The 15,782-nt window shown below is 26.9% G+C and overlaps 2 protein-coding genes across 2 annotated transcripts in view; one reads left to right on the top strand and one right to left on the bottom strand.

Annotated features, from left to right (window-relative positions):
• Positions 1-4,506: 4,506 nt before the first annotated feature.
• Positions 4,507-9,045, bottom strand: LOC113547850 (probable ATP-dependent RNA helicase DDX28). The gene is made up of 12 exons (XM_026948383.1): positions 8,761-9,045; positions 8,371-8,508; positions 8,134-8,280; positions 7,965-8,078; positions 7,703-7,903; positions 7,464-7,614; positions 7,286-7,392; positions 7,074-7,172; positions 6,836-6,993; positions 5,917-6,100; positions 4,793-4,945; positions 4,507-4,702 (listed from the first exon to the last, which is right to left on the bottom strand). Exons 1-12 carry the CDS (start codon positions 8,908-8,910, stop codon positions 4,589-4,591), a joined length of 1,716 nt encoding a protein of 571 aa, XP_026804184.1. The 5' UTR covers positions 8,911-9,045; the 3' UTR covers positions 4,507-4,588.
• A 4,346-nt stretch (positions 9,046-13,391) lies between these two features.
• Positions 13,392-15,782, top strand: part of LOC113547831 (signal-induced proliferation-associated 1-like protein 1) — a 41,121-nt gene continuing 38,730 nt past the window's right edge. Inside the window, exon 1 of the mRNA XM_026948357.1 lies at positions 13,392-13,993. The gene's annotated coding sequence lies outside the window, so the exon portion shown is untranslated. The remainder of the gene's footprint in view (positions 13,994-15,782) is intronic.

Here is a 15,782-nt window from a genome sequence, read left to right as displayed (position 1 = left end):
GTAATCAAATTTATTTGAAATTATAAAAGTTTTTTTTATTATTATTATTATTATAGTAATATTTTTCTTGTAGAACAGATAACTAATTGGATATTTATTCTTTTAATTAAGTTCATTATTATTGCATTTTATAGTAATTTAAAAAACAATTTATACTGAATCAGTATTTAGTTATTTAATGTTCTAATAATATTAATTTATATCATTTTTAAATATGAAATCATTCTTTGGATAGATACTCTGTTTCCTTATACATTTTTGTATAACCTTTACCTATCAGTTTTCTTTTATATTCATTTTGTTTTGATATATTACTAAAAAATCAAAATAACATACTGTTACAATTTATTCTGATATACATATTCTTGTCTTAAAGTCTGCTTAAAATATTTAAGTATCTCTTATTGTAAACTTTCAAATTTAATAATTGTCAAACATTTATTAATCAAATTAATCATCATTATTATATTAAGTATTACGGAGTGAACACTAATTAAACTTAAATACCGTCTTACCTCTATGACAACAAATATAATTAAACATATATAACTGTTTACAGAATTAAAATCTCATAAATAAAAGCTGTTATTTGGTATTTATGTGATAATCTTCCTCATATTTTATCAATGATCAACACATTTTAAAAAACGTTTAATTGAGAATTTATTTTTATTATTGTATTACAAAATTAGACAAGTTTTAATAAAGTATTATTTACATTTATAATCAACATTTTTGGTTTATGTAGAAAAATTAAAATATTAATTTAATAGTTTCACAACTATTAAATACAATATTATCAATATACTCAATGTTGGTAAATGACTTATCTTCAATTTAATAATTTGATGCTAATAAGAATTCATAAATTGTTTATACGCTAGAATTGCTAACAATAAATTGATCTAACTTTAAATACATTAAAATAACTAACCGATTTAAAAATGCAAGGTATTAAGGCATTTCTAACGAGAATTACTATATGCCTACTGTCTAAAAATCATGTTTTTTGGATTGTAGTGCAAAGATGCTAATAATTACCTCGCTATACTATTAATACAAATTTTTTTTAAAAAATCCGAATTTCATTTGATACTTGTAACCAAAAAATTATTTTTACCATACATAGCATGAAAAAAAATTTTTTATTTTGTTAAAATACTGCTCAATGGTACACAATATGCAGCTGTTTCATCAATATTTATTGTGTGCAGGAGTACACAATATGTATTCCAAATTTCATTTATAACTGTTTATTATTACATTCAGATCTGAAACAGCTAAATTATCCGACTAATATTAAAATAACTTAAATTTATTGCGATTATTTTATGTTAATGTTATTTTAATATTTTGCACTGTCAACAATATTGTTTAAGTTCTTAACATTTTATTTTTATTTTCCTAAAAAGCATTTCCCTTAAGTATCATTAATTAATTTCTAAATCATATTTTGAAGAAAAAAAATGAAATATTTTTAATTTACACTACAAAAATGCCAAGGAAAAAAATTATTTCCTCAAAAAACAAATTACATTTATCAATGATTTCTATTTGTATAAAGTAGAAAACACTATTAATTATGTAAGTTTTATCTTTGTGAAATTTTTTCGCGTAACTACTATTATTTATTAGTTGTATATTCAATAATATTCATTGTTATAAATAGAATATTATGATTTTTTTTAAAGTTAACATACAGTGGGATATTTATATTTATTTTTTTTTTTAGTTTTCTTATCTAATAAAGGTATTTTAACCTACACAGGTTCTGGATAACAAAATTGGTACTATATTTATAAGACATCAATGAGAACTATAACTATTGTATTTTTTTTTCTTAAATATAAATTTTTGAATTTTTGATGTTTATAAAAACTTAAAAATGTAAGATATTTATGTAGACATATTATTATCATTAGATTAGTAAATGTTTTTTTTTTATACTTGTGTGTATAGATGATTTTAAAAAAAATCCACAAATATAATTCTAAACTCTAAATGTGCATTTTCCAAGTACTCTCCTTCTAATATAGTTTGCATGATGAACTTAACAACGCATAATATATATCATATTATGATGATCAATGCAAAATTATTAAATTAATGAATCCTGAAAAAAAACATAATATCAACTCTTGATGGTTATAAAAATATAATCATCAATGATTATTTTTGTTCCTGCTGAAATTATAACTATTTTCTCACAAAAAAAAAAAAAAATGATAACTATTCGACGAATCATTTGATTCGTAATTTGTCATATCAATATTCACTATTAAGTAAGTACGAATTGTCCAATCACTTGACACTTACTATATTATAATGATTTATATAAACGTTTAGAATTACTACGATCCCGTTCTGCTAGAGGCAATTATCTACTACAACCTATACTCAGCGCAGTACAGTATCAACTACATAAACACATCGTAAAATAATTGTTGTATACAATATAAGCTATAAGGTATGAATATGAAATTCATATTAATGAATGATATTACTATTATACAAAATAAATGACCCAGTGGCATAGCCAGGATTTTTTTTGGGGGAGGGCTGATCAATTTTTGTAAAGTACAATTTAAGATTATTTTAGCGATTTTCATAGATCATTAAAAATTAAAATAATTTTTAAATTTTCTTGATATTTCGGAGGAGCTGCAGCCCCCTCAGCCCTCCCTCTGACTACTCCACTGTAAGTACCTAGTCTTCAATATTCTATACAACGTCTACGTCATAAATAAAACTAATACTATAAATGGTAAACTACTAACATAGTAGTTTAGTATTTTCTATAACAATTAGCAATAGAAAATTGCAAACAAGGATTCTACATGAACGTCATGAACATGATTATTGATTATTGATTTTAGATTTCATTAATTCATTGATTTCTATCTTGTGATGTGATGATCTACAAATTGTACGTTAGTGTCGTTTGTAACAGGAATTTACAATAATTTGACATTATTCTGGTCGAAATAATATAATGCCGCCATGCCGGGTGCTGGCCATTTCAGTAGTTGAGACCACAATATTATTTTAAAATCTATTGTTTTTGAAAAAATAATTTACATAATTTCCAGTAAAATAAAAAATAAATTTTAGATTAAATTTTTTATATCGTTGAATATCCCGAGGTAGCACATTATTCTACTAAACAACCTAAACTAAATACTTATGAATTATAACTCATAAACCTCTTGTTCAAATTTTGATTTTTATGTATAAAAATAGGTATTCAAAAAAATATTCTGCTTGAGGATATAAATTTAAAAATATGTTATTATTCAAAAAAGTAAAAACTTAAAAAAAAATTATAACGATAAAAAAATGTTGTAAATTATGAGAGAAAAATAGTTTAAAAAATAATAATATATTTTGAAAATATATATGTGTGATCTAATGAATCATCTTGTTATATAATGTTACTGCAATATTTTTCCGCATTTATATTATATTATGAACAACTTTTATAATCTTTTTTTTTAAATGTTTCTTTGTAAAATAAGCCATGAGGTCAAAGCCCCCGCGCCCCCTCACTTATATCAATATATATTACCTCCAATACGCATTAACTAATAAATAACCAACTAAAAAGGAAAACTACTAAATACGCATTACTAACTACATATGTACTTTAAAAGCATTAATTTATAATACAATAAATATTTTATTATTTTAGTATAATAAATCTATTTTGATTATTAAATATATCGATAACGTTCTCAATACTGATATTGATATCTTTTTCAATGTATAATATTGAAGAATTATTAAATTTTTCAATCCGTCTCGGTGCGCGCCGATGACGAGTAAATGTATGTTGACATTTTGTAATAATTATTATATTGACAAAATTTCGGGAAAAAAAATATTTTGTAAAGTTCCAAGATTTTGGTAATTGTTGTAAAGTAAATCCGATGTCTGGTTGGCCACGAGACTGAAAAATGTTCAATAATTTGGGAGGGGGGCCTACCCCCTCAATTACCGCCTCTGAATGCGAAACTTATCAGTAAAGTTACAAAGTACAAACTAAATTTATTTACCACTTTACTCAATTCCAGTTTCTCAATCAAAATTTTAAGCGTAATTTAATTCACTATTCAATATTATCATTAAGATGAACTAAGTCAATTTTTTTTATAAATAATTAGTCAACATTGTAACTTATTACATTGATATAATAATATTTTTATTTAGGTAATTATTTTTACAAAATGATAATATTGTACCTTCGCAACAAAAAAAGGGGAGGGGGTATTCTTTTGCACAGCCGAGATTACACATATGAATCTATGTAAATACCAAAATATGTAGATAATACTATTTGTATTTTATTTGTATACATCGAAATGTGTTATTAATAATATTCAAGTTAAAATTCTTCCAGATCTATGAGAAAAATTCAAATTAGAATCCTCAGATATAACCATATACTATAGTTGGCAATCAAATATTAAACATTAAACTATGAAAAATGTATATGCAAGTATAGCAATATATTGTCATCAACAACATATTTAATTGAAATTTAATAAACATGCACAAATATAAAATGTAATAAAAATAATAATAATAAATATTAATCTAATTTTTTGGCTGCTTTATTTTCCAGTTCATTCAATATGTGAAATCTTCTTATTTTAGTTATATTCCCATTGACGTTTGGTAAAGATTTCATTGTTCGTGCAGCTAACTATTAATGAAATACAAGAAAAATTATTTGAAATATTTAATAAAAAATTATTTTTTGTTTTTCTATTTAATTAACAACTATAGTAATTACTTCAATTTTTTGAACTAATTCAGCATCGTTATTTGTACTGATATAATTTGTGACTTTGCCATCAGTACCAGCATTTAACCGTCCAGTGCGCCCACATCGATGAATATAATCAGCAATATAGGAAGGGAAGTCATAGTTTATTATATGCTTAGTCTGAAAACCACATTGTTATGATTATGTAAGTACAGTAAAACTTCAATTTGTATCAACCTCTGAATCTATGTAATGGTATTTTCATTTTATTTTTTTTTTTGGTTCTATCAAGTGTTATGAAAGAAATATTAATGTTTGTGTATAATTGGCACTTAAACTAACAATCAACATTTTTCAAAACACCCAAACAAAACATTCTATAGCTAAAAAATCAAATTGTTAGAGTTTTATGAAAAACAAAATGTTTTTACTATTCTAAAAGGTAATGTTAAGGATTTCAATTTGTTAAAAACTCCAGAAATTTATTTTGAATTAATTTGTTAAAATAATAAAATTAATTTAAAACAAACTAATAAATTTTATATTTTTGTTATGTAACAACTTTTTTAATTTTAATTTAAACATAAAAATAACTTTTCAGTGTTGCATATGCCGTAAAAACAGTTTTTAGTAAGTATGTATCTTATATATAGTATGTGCAGTCGTTGCCAAATAGATTGACACGGGGGAGGCACTTTTCAATAGGTGTACCTCAAACTAGTCACGGTGTGTACATAGATGTCATCATTAATGAATTATTATTATTAATTAATACCAGTACAATTTCTACTTTTTGTTTTAAAATGAAAAAATATTACCAAAATATTTGATTTTAAATAAATCAGTTTTAAAATATTTTGTGACAATTGTAAGTTTATTGATATATCTTTGGTAATAACATTCAAATACGTAGAAACCCGGGATTTTGTTATCACACTGCCACTACTGAGTCAATTTATTTGGCAATAACTGTAATTGATATATTATTTTAATTTTTATGTACTAAATAAAGCAGTCATTTGAAAGTATTACACTTCTGTTCATGAACACTTCTGAATAGCGGTCATTCCTGCTCCTTCAGTAACCATTATATGGAAATTTAACTGTAAACTAGTAAATAGTTATTTTCTATAAAATTATAATCAAATTACTCTAATTGTATTTAATCCTCTGGATCCCACGTCTGTGCTAACCATAATGTTTACTTTGCCATCTTGGTATTTTTTGAATTTACCAAGTCTAATTTCATATGGCATATCACCATGCAAATTTACTGCCTCGATGCCATTTTCATTTAAAAACATAGTAGCCCAATCACAGGTACTCGATTTATTACTATAACAATACAAATTTGATAAATATTAATATTAATAATTAATAGGTTAAATATAATTAATGTATAACAAAATAAATAAGTAAATGAATATTTGTGATATTTTCTGTCATAAGATACCAAAAAACACTTGCATTTTGTATTAACTTACATTTCCTAATAAGGTCTTATATTTATATTTCAATGCTAATCAGTCTCAAATAATATTTAAGAATATTTTAGTTTTAAATTTTAAGGTTTAAAAAAGATTTTGGTAAAATAAGTTACTAAATGATGAAATTGGAAATTGGAATACAATATGGTATGGTGTTCGACTGCAGTCAAGAACTATCCGGCATTGTTAGCTCTTGGATGGGTGACTACTCGAAATCTTAGCAACAAAGTCATACCCCACACATGAAAATAAGTGTTACAAAAAACCTAATGTACTATATCCTATAGTAATAAACATAAAATCGCAATACTAATGGTCTGAGTTTTCCAAGCTTAATTAAAAAATAAAATGATGAAAATAATTGTTATTTATTCTAATGTTGGATATTTTCTAACAATGAAAACGCTTAACCTTTGTAACTAATTGATCAAAAAAATAATATTATTACAATGATTGAATGATACGTAAAATGTTGGAAATAATTTTCTATTATAAGAATATTAAAAGAGAACTTTCTCTGGTTTATTCACACTCAAATTATTCTAACTAAAATAAATAATAAAATACTTTATAAATAAGATACCAAAATATTATTGTTGGAGTATTGCTTTTAGCAAGTTTTTTTGCGTGTAACAATAAATTTGATGGTTTTTCACCTAGATTGATTTTAATAAATTTTTGTTGAACATGAGGAAGAATTGCATGTAATTTATCTGTTTTGATCTTGTTCAAACAGTCCATCTAAAAATTATAGTTAAAAAAATTAAATACTCTTTTTTTTATAATCAATATAACATAATATCAAGTTATAATAATATTACATCAATTATATCACCCAATATATCGGATAGGCTTGTTGGCATTGTGGCACTAACCAATAACAATTGAGTCAAATTAGAATTTTCATTATGACCTTTAAACTGTTATAATAAACATAATAAATAATGTATGATAATAATTAAATAATCTTTAATATTAAAATCTATAATTATGCATATGATTTTAAATAGCTTAAAAAATTTATATACTTTACTTGGAATCTAGATAAGAAACGAGTCATTAATTCATTGAAACTATCATCCATTAGAGTGTCTGCTTCATCAAGTACAACATGGCGAACATAACGCATTGAGTATATGCCTAAAATAAGTAATAGATAAAATAAATGAAATTTGTCTGAGGATAAAAAAATAAGGCTCAAAAAATCATACCAGTGTTAGTTAATTTGCTTAGTGCTCCTAATGTAGCAATAACAATATCATTTTCCTCGAAAACTGGATTAACTATCAGCCTTTTTGTGTGCCCTCCAGTAATTACCTTTACATTCAATGGTAAATCTTCAGTAAACCAATTAGCAATCTCCTACAATTAATATTTAATTAAAATATACTTATCATCTAACAAAATCAATAATTTAATTAATTGAATATAATTTAGGGTCTGAACATACTCCGATTTGATCAGCTAATTCTCTGCCAGGTACAATAACTAAGGCTAAAGGGCTGTTGAACTGATTATTAAATTTTACTTTTTCTTTATAAGCTAATATTTGTTGAATTATTGGTGTCAAGTATGCCAATGTCTTACCACAACCTGTTTCAGCTGCAAGTAAGGTGTTTTTTCCTTTCAGTATTGATGGAATTCCAAGTGCCTGAAAAAATGAATATAAGTTGATATTTTATCAGTTTTAATGATAGGGTTTAAATGTTTACTTGAATTTGTGAAGGAATGGTGATTCCATGTTGTTTTAAAACACGAAGAATAGATTGTGATAGTCCAGTATTATTAAATTCATATAAATTCTTTCTACTTTGCGGTAAATAATCCTAGTTTTAAAATAAATTAAAATATATTATAAGAGTATTATAAAATATAACTTACATCATTATAAATATGAATAGTAAAATAATCATCTTTAGCCTTCTTGTTTCTCCATCCTTTTGATGCCAGAGGAATTTCTTTGAATTTATCATATTTTTGATTCCTCTCATGATTTAAATTTTTTCTTTTACATTTAATAACAATTTCCTAAAACAAATAATAACCTAAAATTGAAATTAATGTATTTTTTTTATTTATTTATTTTTTTAACTTTAATGCTAATTATGAAAAACCAACAGAATTAATTGAATGTTGATCTTCTTCATATAAATCTTGTTCATCAACTATTTCTTTTTTAACAGGTATATACACTGGATCAATGTCTGTGTAACTAAGATCGATAACTTTTTCATTTTTAGAGCTAAAGCATCGTATCTGTAAGAATAAAATAAATTTTTAATCTATTATTTTAATTTAAAAACTAAATGCTTATCATATGACCAGTATAAAAGACAAGAACTTAAAAGTTCAATGAAATATCAACATTAAAAGCAAATATTATGATCCATACAGAATATTTTTAAGTAATAGTTTTAATAAATTATCAGATTGCATTTTAACTTTTTAATCCGTATGAAATGTAGACAAATAAATACACGCTTCAATAAAATAATTTAATTAACTCACGTTTGAGATACATTTAGAGACATCGTTAGATTCTAACAAACCATATTTCAAATCCAAACGACATGTGGCGTGTGTGTTGAGTCGAAACGACACAGGTGCCAAGCAAATCCTCTGTAAACTGAATCTTACAGCACGAGCGTGAAATGCCATTTCAAACACCTATAAACCGTCGTGTATATTCTTTATATTATTGGATATTAACGCATTATTGTCGCTGGAAAACCAATTTGGGCAAAGTAAATTGTAAAATCAGGAAATTTCAATTCTTCTATAATATTCATAAACAAAAAATAGTGATACTGATGAGTGATAATGGAATACAATACAGCACGTGTTCATAGTGATAAGATAATATAATTGTTTTAAATGTTTACAAATAAATTTTTTTTTTTTAGTTTTTTTTCTGTATTAATATGTTATATTTGGCTACTTGGCACTTGCATTCCGAAATTAACCATTAGTTCTTAGCCACCTAGAGGAAAATAAATAAATAATACTTATTTACTTAAAAAATATACTTTTGTGGGTGATGGCTGACGGGTGTTTATAATCAATGGTATAATCATAAGCATAAATAGTATTTGAAATTTGGGGGGTTGTAGCTCAGTTCTATACTGGATTTCGAATGTATTATGTAGTTAAATCATAAGTTTTTGGGGAGGCTATAGCGATTTTAGAGGGGCTTAGCCCCCAACCTTATTTGCACCCATAGGCGGAAATCCATTGAAAAATTTGGGGGCTACGATTTTTCTCATAAACCAAAGCCGTTAGAAATTTATTAATTGTAGGCAATATGTATGTATAATGGATTTTAATTTAATTTTGATTTAGTGTGATAGATTTCTGAAACCGAAGAGCGGATTTTGTGGTTTGGGATCTTGTTAGATTCACATTGGCTAGGAAAAGTGGCAGTGAAGATTTTCAGAACTTTATATTTTATAATTAATTCACTACAGAGCTTCAAAAAAAAAAAAAATTAAAACACATTTTATTGGGAGTTTTCTTATGTTTTTCGACTTCATAACTTCGTAGTGAGTTAACGATTGAAGATAAAGTTCTTCACAGCGCTTCTCCTAGACTATGTGAATCTAACAAAACCTCAAATAAGAAAACCCGTTCTCCAGTTTCGGTAATCTACCACTCTAAATGAAAATCTAGCAAAAACTAACTATTTTTTTAATTGTGAAACATTATTATACATTGTATTTCCAAATTAATATAATTTTATACATTTTGTTTTATTCGACAGAAGATAAAACAAATCACTATAGGTAAGGGCGGTAATAGGGGGGGCGCTTAGAGGGTATTAGCACCCCCAATTGTAAAAGTAGCACCCTCAAATACTTTTTTTATAATATTACAATTAGTAATTATTCAACGTTATGCCTGAAAAGTGAAGAGCTTAAACACCCTCAGTTTTTTTATTGAAATTGCGCCTATGACTATAGGACAGTGTTCCAACTTATAATTTTAATTTTCGTATAAAATATTGTGTAAAATATTATACAAACAAATTTATAATATAAAAATTATTATGTGTTATATTTCTTGTTTTTTAAGAATATAATATTATATGAAAATGAAACTACAACATTTTTATGTTTGCAAGAATGTTTGAGGGAGCTTGGGGGGCTTTTAGGGGCTAAGCCCCCTCTATTTCCGCCTATGGGTATAATTATAGTGTAGTATTTTTTTCAATCGGTAAAAAGTTGTAGATAATAACAAATTATAAAGCAGTTGATACCTATGCAATGAAATATATAAAGGAATTTTAATACGGTGACTACTGGCTAGCAAATAATATTTAGTTAATTTTCTTTTTATAAGCTCATTAAGTATTGAATATATAATATTTTACCATAGTAAAACACAACCCATCGTCAAATTTGTTACTTTGTTACATTGCACATTTCCAGTAACGCGACTATTAGGGGGCGTAAATTGTAAAATTTTTTTAAAATTAGCTCTCACATTTTTAGAAACTATATTTAATATAGTTGAAAATACTATAATATCTGTAGAAATGAAAAATTATTAATTATTTATTACATCCTAGTGGCTAGCATTCTGATTATTCAATAAATAATTTACAGATTGCAGCATAAGTTTAGTTAATATCAATAGGCAAATTAATGTGATCAATGAAAATGTCCATTCTATTGTAAACACCTAGATTTTGCATTTACTTTACTTATAAACATATCATATATTACAATGTGCAGATCTGTGAAAGGTATTTTTCAGTAATGAAAATAATAATTAGTTCATGGCTAATACGTTTGAAAATGTCATAAAAAAGATTTCAAATTTATCAATAGCTGAAAGAAATATATTAAAATATATTATTAGTAAGGCTTGGATTTAAATGTATTAATGTATTAAAAAAACAAAATATGTAAATATATATGTAATACAACAAATCGCTTTATATGTGATAATAAATTAAAATATGGATTATAAAAAAATTACCATAAATCGTAAATGGACAAATTGTCAAAATATGTAGGAAAAAATGGAATTATTGAGAAATATGATGCAAAAATATGTAAAATAAAATATAGTTCATTTCATTGAATATTGCTTGAAACGAATTTATCACTTATCTACCTAAATTGGCTAAATAAATTTATCAAGTCACAGTAAAAATATGTACTTACATACATATAAATACGAGGCCTAATTACAACACGGTATAAGTAATAATTATAATTATTAATAAATATTAAAATGTGTGTGATTATAATGATATGTAGGTTATTTCATCGGGATGTATATTTAAAAAAGTGTCATTTACGTGATTTCTCTTATACGCTATATATAACTACGTCTCTGATGACTAGTACCTAATTATAATAATTAATATCAAAATAAAATAAAGATAGATAAAATATATACTCTGTTTTCAGGCAATAAATATATTATGTTATTTTTTTTTCTACATGATTATTGTATTGAAATTATACTTTACCTATATGGCTATATGCTTTGTAAAAATTTTGAACAATGATGAATATGATATAATTTGAATTTGTGTTTTAATAGGATTTTCATATTTAAATTATATTATATTAATATATTATTATTAGTATATTCACTTATTCACTATTATAGCACTATATATGTATAATAGGTATACCTATACTCATTATATACTCATTACTCAAAGCGTATATATTCATAAATTATAATACATGAAATGCCGCAGAAGGCAATAGTTTCCTATACCTTATTAGTTATTAGTTATTTTATATTTTTGTTTGATCGAAAAGTTAATATAGTTGAAAAAATATCAGTGGCAATGGTATATAGGTATACAAATACAATAATAGTTTATAAAAACGTCATTATGACATGATTATCAATGGTATTGGTATACATACACTTGCTAAAATAGCAGGTAACCGCATTATTTTTCATTGTTCTGTAAAAGAAAAATACAGTCGTCTACTCGCCTAGTTAGTCGTCTGTGCTGAGTAATAAAATCTATATAGAAGTAAATTTTATTTTAATTTATAATAACCTATAAATCATATAATATAAGCGAATAAATTCAATGGTTATGTATAATTAATAAATTAAAAACAAATAAATCTGTGACAAGAGAAGTGGATAGTTTAAGATAGTCTAATTCTTATGAGAAAACTTGAGGTTGTTAAAGCCCCCTATTTTTTCAGTTAGTCTTATTGATCATATTATTCATAATATTCATATTCATCAATTGTAATACGATTGATGACTTTTATACGATCGCCGCGGACCGAGAAAAGTACAGTCCTCGGTAACTGTGTAATCACAGCCAGGGGCGTCATTTGCGGTACGCAGGGAATACATTTGCGTACCTGAAATTTTAAATTGTAAATTTTGGCTTGCGCGGCCACATCACAATAATGTCAAATATGTCGAAAAAAAATAAATAGTGCCCTGCTCAATATTTATGCGTACCAAAAAAAAAAAAAATTGAAATGACGCCCCTGATCACAGCAATTTTTATAATTATTTTTTTTTATAATAGATTTAAATAATACTTTAATATTTTTAGGTACAACTCCAGGAAATTTCTATATACCTAAGGTCATAAGAATGTAAAATATGCAATACAGCAATACGACGAAAAAAAAATTTCGGTTTGCTCGATTGACCAAAGAACTTTTATTATTAAAATTTTATATTTTTATGATAATACATTAATAATACAAAATTCTTTAGTTTTTTTTTGCTTGTAAATTTAATGAAAACTATTTTGATTTATATTTTAGGTATTAACTTATACCTACTAAAAAGTCAAAATAATAAATAATAAATTAATAACATCACGTTATTTATAATATTATATATTTAAATATATAAATATTTGTTTACTTTAAGAACGAAAAATCATTAACCCACTGCAAAACGCATTTAATAATTTAAATCCCATTGTTTCTTCATGAAGAATACTAAAAAAAATATAATATTATATAAATATATATATTTATAACTTTTACGTCGTGGTGCGAACGATCGACTGATCGGATGTTAGTGACAAGCCAGAACGTACGTTGAAAACGCAGCTGGCGGGCGGACGATTACGCCTGGTCGATTGCGCGCGCACACATCAGTCCGTCCGTAGTTTGGTAATCCCTAATTATCGCACTCTCATACACCGGGCGTTGCGGCGGCAGCAGGATGCGAGAGCACCGGCCCCGCCGCCACCGGAGAGACATCGGTTGTCGCCGCCACTACCACCACCACCAGCACCACCGCTGCGCCTGTTCACCACGAATTCCGATTCGCGTCCCTCCAGCGCACCGAATCCGGTTGTGTCGTTGTTATTATTCTTCGTGTCGGTCGGCAGTCTGTCCGTCGGTGTCGAGTGCGTTGCTTGTACGTATTGTTCGTCGTTGACAGACGTTCGATATTCGAGTTGAGTTTTTTTTTTTTAATTTTTGTTTTTCTTCGTGCAATATTTTATATAATCATTTTTACGTACCAATCGATCAGTGTGCGCATCGTACTCATTGTGTCCCGTAGAATAGTAAATATTATAATAATAATATTGTACGGCGCACGTTGAAACGAGTCGAACGAGTGTCGTCACGATAGTGTAGTCGTACGAACGATAATAGTATTAGCGTTCGGCGGGTCGAACGCCGCTCTACCCCGTGCCTCGTCGACAAATGGACGTCAGCACGTTGTCGACCCATCGTTATTGCGACTACTACTACTATTACACTAAGACGGTGGTCGATTTGAAGTGAGTAGAACTGCGCTGAAACTAAAAATGCTTTTAAAATATTTTAAGATTATAATGTTATTGATGTTAGTTATTTAATCTATTCTGTGGTTATTACTTGTTGCACCGCACTAGTGCTTATCACACATACGGAATTGTCGTACACTCGATGATAACGCGATAATAACGGCTGCGATGGCTATGTCACCCTCCGAATATCGAGTACCTAATTTCGTCGTTGTAGTCTCCACTCGTTGACCGCTATTTACCTTCCGGTAATCCAATTATTATTCTTACCGCCGTCATCGTTTGTTATGACCTCTTCGTCTTCGAATTTGGTTTTCAAAGTGACAAAATAGTACATTTGCGATTGCATTTTTCGGACGATGTCGAGTTAGGTGTGTAGCTTAATTAATTGTAGGAGCAGGACGTCAAGTGTACACATTACACGTGTGTTTAGTTATACAATAATTATTATTAAATCACCGACTGCTAGGCGCCGGTCTGTATTCGGTGGGTGGGGGGGAGTAGTGTAAACGACGTGAGAATAACCCCATCGGATTATCATATAATATGACGCCGCACACATTGAGAAACCTTGACGGTAATATAGCTGTAGACTAATTTTAATAATAGTAGAAACTGTTACACCTAATATTTTCGTCGAAGATTTTTGACATTTTGTATATCTTTGCAACTGACTTGTCACACCAATAGTATTAGTATTGTGTACATAAGGGTCATGTCAAAATGTTTATATTTTATTTAATAATTTATTTACTTGCTTTCTTTTGCTTCTAGTAGTTTGTAAAATCGTATTATGACGGTTGCAACGCATTAAACCGCGAAAAGTAGTCCGTATTAATTGACCAAAATCTTATTCGGGATATTGTAAGCTATTTTAAGTAGAACTAGAACAATATTAGACATTAGTTATCTATATGATAATATGTAGAGTGCTTTATGCAACATTATAAATGATAACTGCGAATTTGCATTATCGGTATCGTAAATCGTTGTGTACTTGTACCAATATAAGCAATACTTCGCATTTATATAATTGCTCTGTATTTATTTCGATGTACGTCTTGTATTGTAGTATTATACTTACCATATAATATGATCTCGTTTGTCCTTTTATATAATTGTGTTTAAGTCGTTTTTTAACATAAACGAAACTACGCAATAAAATGATTAAAACAGTAAATTTACGATTTTAAATATCTGTGTGAAATAAATGTACTGAAATATAATTTGATTCTCATCGTTTGCGCATACTCGAAATATTTAAAAAATGATTGATGTATACGATTTATGTATACTGTTTGGTCGGTATACATTAGGTTTTTCACTTGGAAATTGTTAGACATTTTCTATACAACTATATATTAATTATTATTATTTTATTAATTAGTTGGTATATATTATATTTTGTACAATTTACGGTATTTACTAGTTACTAATTAAACGATGATTTGGTGTTTCAAGGATGAATCGATTATATAATAGGTAATAATAGTTACCTGTGTGTATTGTACAGTGAAATAACATAGGTGCTGCGTTAAAACATACAAACGTGTCGCATTTCTACAGGAATATCAAAAAATAATAAACATAAATACTATGGTTTTCAAATCGGCGTGCGGTCGAGCGGTCGTATACGATTACGTCGATAACCAACGTTTGATATATTGATCCCCGGGGAATAGTTTTCGATCGTTATAAATCTCTGAATGTCTTCTGGGGTTATACATCGTCATTATTTTTCTACGTAAACGAAGGTCTCCAGGATATCACGTCTATCTCGTAT

Source organism: Rhopalosiphum maidis, chromosome 1 (assembly GCF_003676215.2).
Source record: "Rhopalosiphum maidis isolate BTI-1 chromosome 1, ASM367621v3, whole genome shotgun sequence".
Classification (NCBI taxonomy): Eukaryota; Metazoa; Arthropoda; class Insecta; order Hemiptera; family Aphididae; genus Rhopalosiphum; species Rhopalosiphum maidis.
The sequence above is the reverse complement of the archived record's forward strand: the minus strand, read 5'-3'. Positions and strand labels throughout refer to the sequence as shown.

What these genes read in the sequence shown, in the direction of transcription:
- LOC113547850 (XM_026948383.1), bottom strand. Translation starts at nt 8,910, where the DNA reads ATGGCATTTCACGCTCGTGCTGTAAGATTCAGTTTACAGAGGATTTGC. An exon ending in ATCAACATTCAATTAATTCT is followed by an intron (nt 8,281 to 8,370) that starts GTTGGTTTTTCA and finishes TATTTGTTTTAG; the next exon opens with GAAATTGTTATTAAATGTAA. An exon ending in ACTCCAACAATAATATTTTG is followed by an intron (nt 6,101 to 6,835) that starts GTATCTTATTTA and finishes GTATTGTTATAG; the next exon opens with TAATAAATCGAGTACCTGTG.